The sequence below is a fragment of the Trichinella spiralis genome, assembly GCF_000181795.1.
Source record: "Trichinella spiralis strain ISS 195 chromosome Unknown Scfld1642, whole genome shotgun sequence".
NCBI lineage: Eukaryota > Metazoa > Nematoda > Enoplea > Trichinellida > Trichinellidae > Trichinella > Trichinella spiralis.
The window spans coordinates 1-1,488 of NW_003528581.1; the positions used below are offsets into that span (position 1 = coordinate 1).

The 1,488-nt window shown below is 39.4% G+C and overlaps 1 protein-coding gene across 1 annotated transcript; it reads right to left on the minus strand.

The window, feature by feature from the left end:
- Positions 1-192: 192 nt before the first annotated feature.
- On the minus strand, positions 193-1,429 carry Tsp_14078 (conserved hypothetical protein; the record flags this gene model as incomplete). The annotated part of the gene is made up of 2 exons (XM_003368908.1): positions 193-527; positions 665-1,429. Coding segments are annotated over 2 exons (1,100 nt in total), but the record flags the coding sequence as incomplete, so codon positions are not given.
- Positions 1,430-1,488: the final 59 nt, after the last annotated feature.

Consider the following 1,488-nt stretch of genomic DNA (forward strand, 5'->3'; position numbering starts at 1 on the left):
CTAGACCAGTGTTTCTCAACCTGTGTCAGCGCACGCCCCCCTTAATAAAAGTTCGGCAGTTAATGCCCCCCCTCTAATAAAAAGTAGTACGGTATGTATTCAGTGTACGCAAAGCAACATTTTGCTTCATGGTTGCATCAAGCCAAGCTAGTTTCCACAGTAAAACATTCCTGAATGATTCACAATAAAAATTTAATGAGAATATTGACAATGCTTATTTGCGACTAAGTTGTCTATTCTTGGTGGAGTGGGTGATAAGGTACATCGCAGGTCGCTCTCAACGTTTAGCCTGTTTCGATGTTGCGTATTAAGCGTCATGAGAGCTGAGAATCCCGTTTCACAAAGGTACGTTGAGGAAAAAGGAACCAATATACGTAAGCTTTGTGAACTTATTTTAGGATATTCTGCTTGTAACTTCACCCAGAAGTTTTCTAATGGCATACTTTCAAAGCTGTCTTTAGCTAGGTTGTTGAATTGCAATTCAATGGCTTCTTCTTGAAGATCGTGTGAAAGGTCTTCGACATTAACTAAAAATGGATTTCTCACAAGTTTATAGATCAGGTTTTGAGGTTTCACGTCAGGAAAATAGTGAAAATCTCATCTTGTAGGCTTCTAAGGTGCCCTTTCATTTTTCTTTTCAAAACTTTGCTGATACATTTATCACTGAAAAGCTCGTTGAGTCTTGAAAACCATGCTAAATTTCCTCTTTCAACTTGTTTTAACCATAAAGAAATTTTTGCAATGAAGCCTTGAACAATATCATAATGAGCCATAACATTCGCGTTTGCTCCTTGCAGTTTCAAATTCAGTGAATTCAGTGCTTCAAAAATATCTGCAAGATATGCCAGGCTAAGCTGAAAATGTTCACTTTTGAAAGCTCGACACATTGTGCGTCTTCCTCGTTGCTCCAAAAACTCTGCCACTGCTTCTCTCAGTTCATAAATCCGGCCAAGCATGTTTCCTTTTGATAACCAACAAACTTCTGTATGATAGAGAAGTGCCATGTGGTCAGCATTCAAACTTTCACAGAGTGCCGCAAATAATCGAGTGTTCAATGCACTGCTTTTCACATAGTTGACAACCTCCACGGAAAAATTAAGGTCTTCTCTGAGATCATCAGGCAAAGTTTTAGCGACCAAAGCCTGCCGATGAATTACACAGTGCATTGCAAAAATAGATGGGTTTTTTGATTTGACCATCTTCACAAAGCCAGACCGAGAGCCAAGCATTGCGGGTGCACCGTCAGTGCATACACCAACAAGTTTTTCCCACATCACGCTATTTACTCCAAAAAATTGTGACACAGCTTGGAACACATCAGCTCCTTTCGTTGTAGTTTTTAGTGGTTCAGAAAAAAGTAGTTCTTCTTCAATTGTGTTATTTGCAATGAACCGTGCGTATACATGAGTTGTGCACCAGTTTGCCTGGTCTGTGACTCATCACAACTTAATAGCAAAAAAAGGAGAACACTTTACCCTTTTTCAAGAA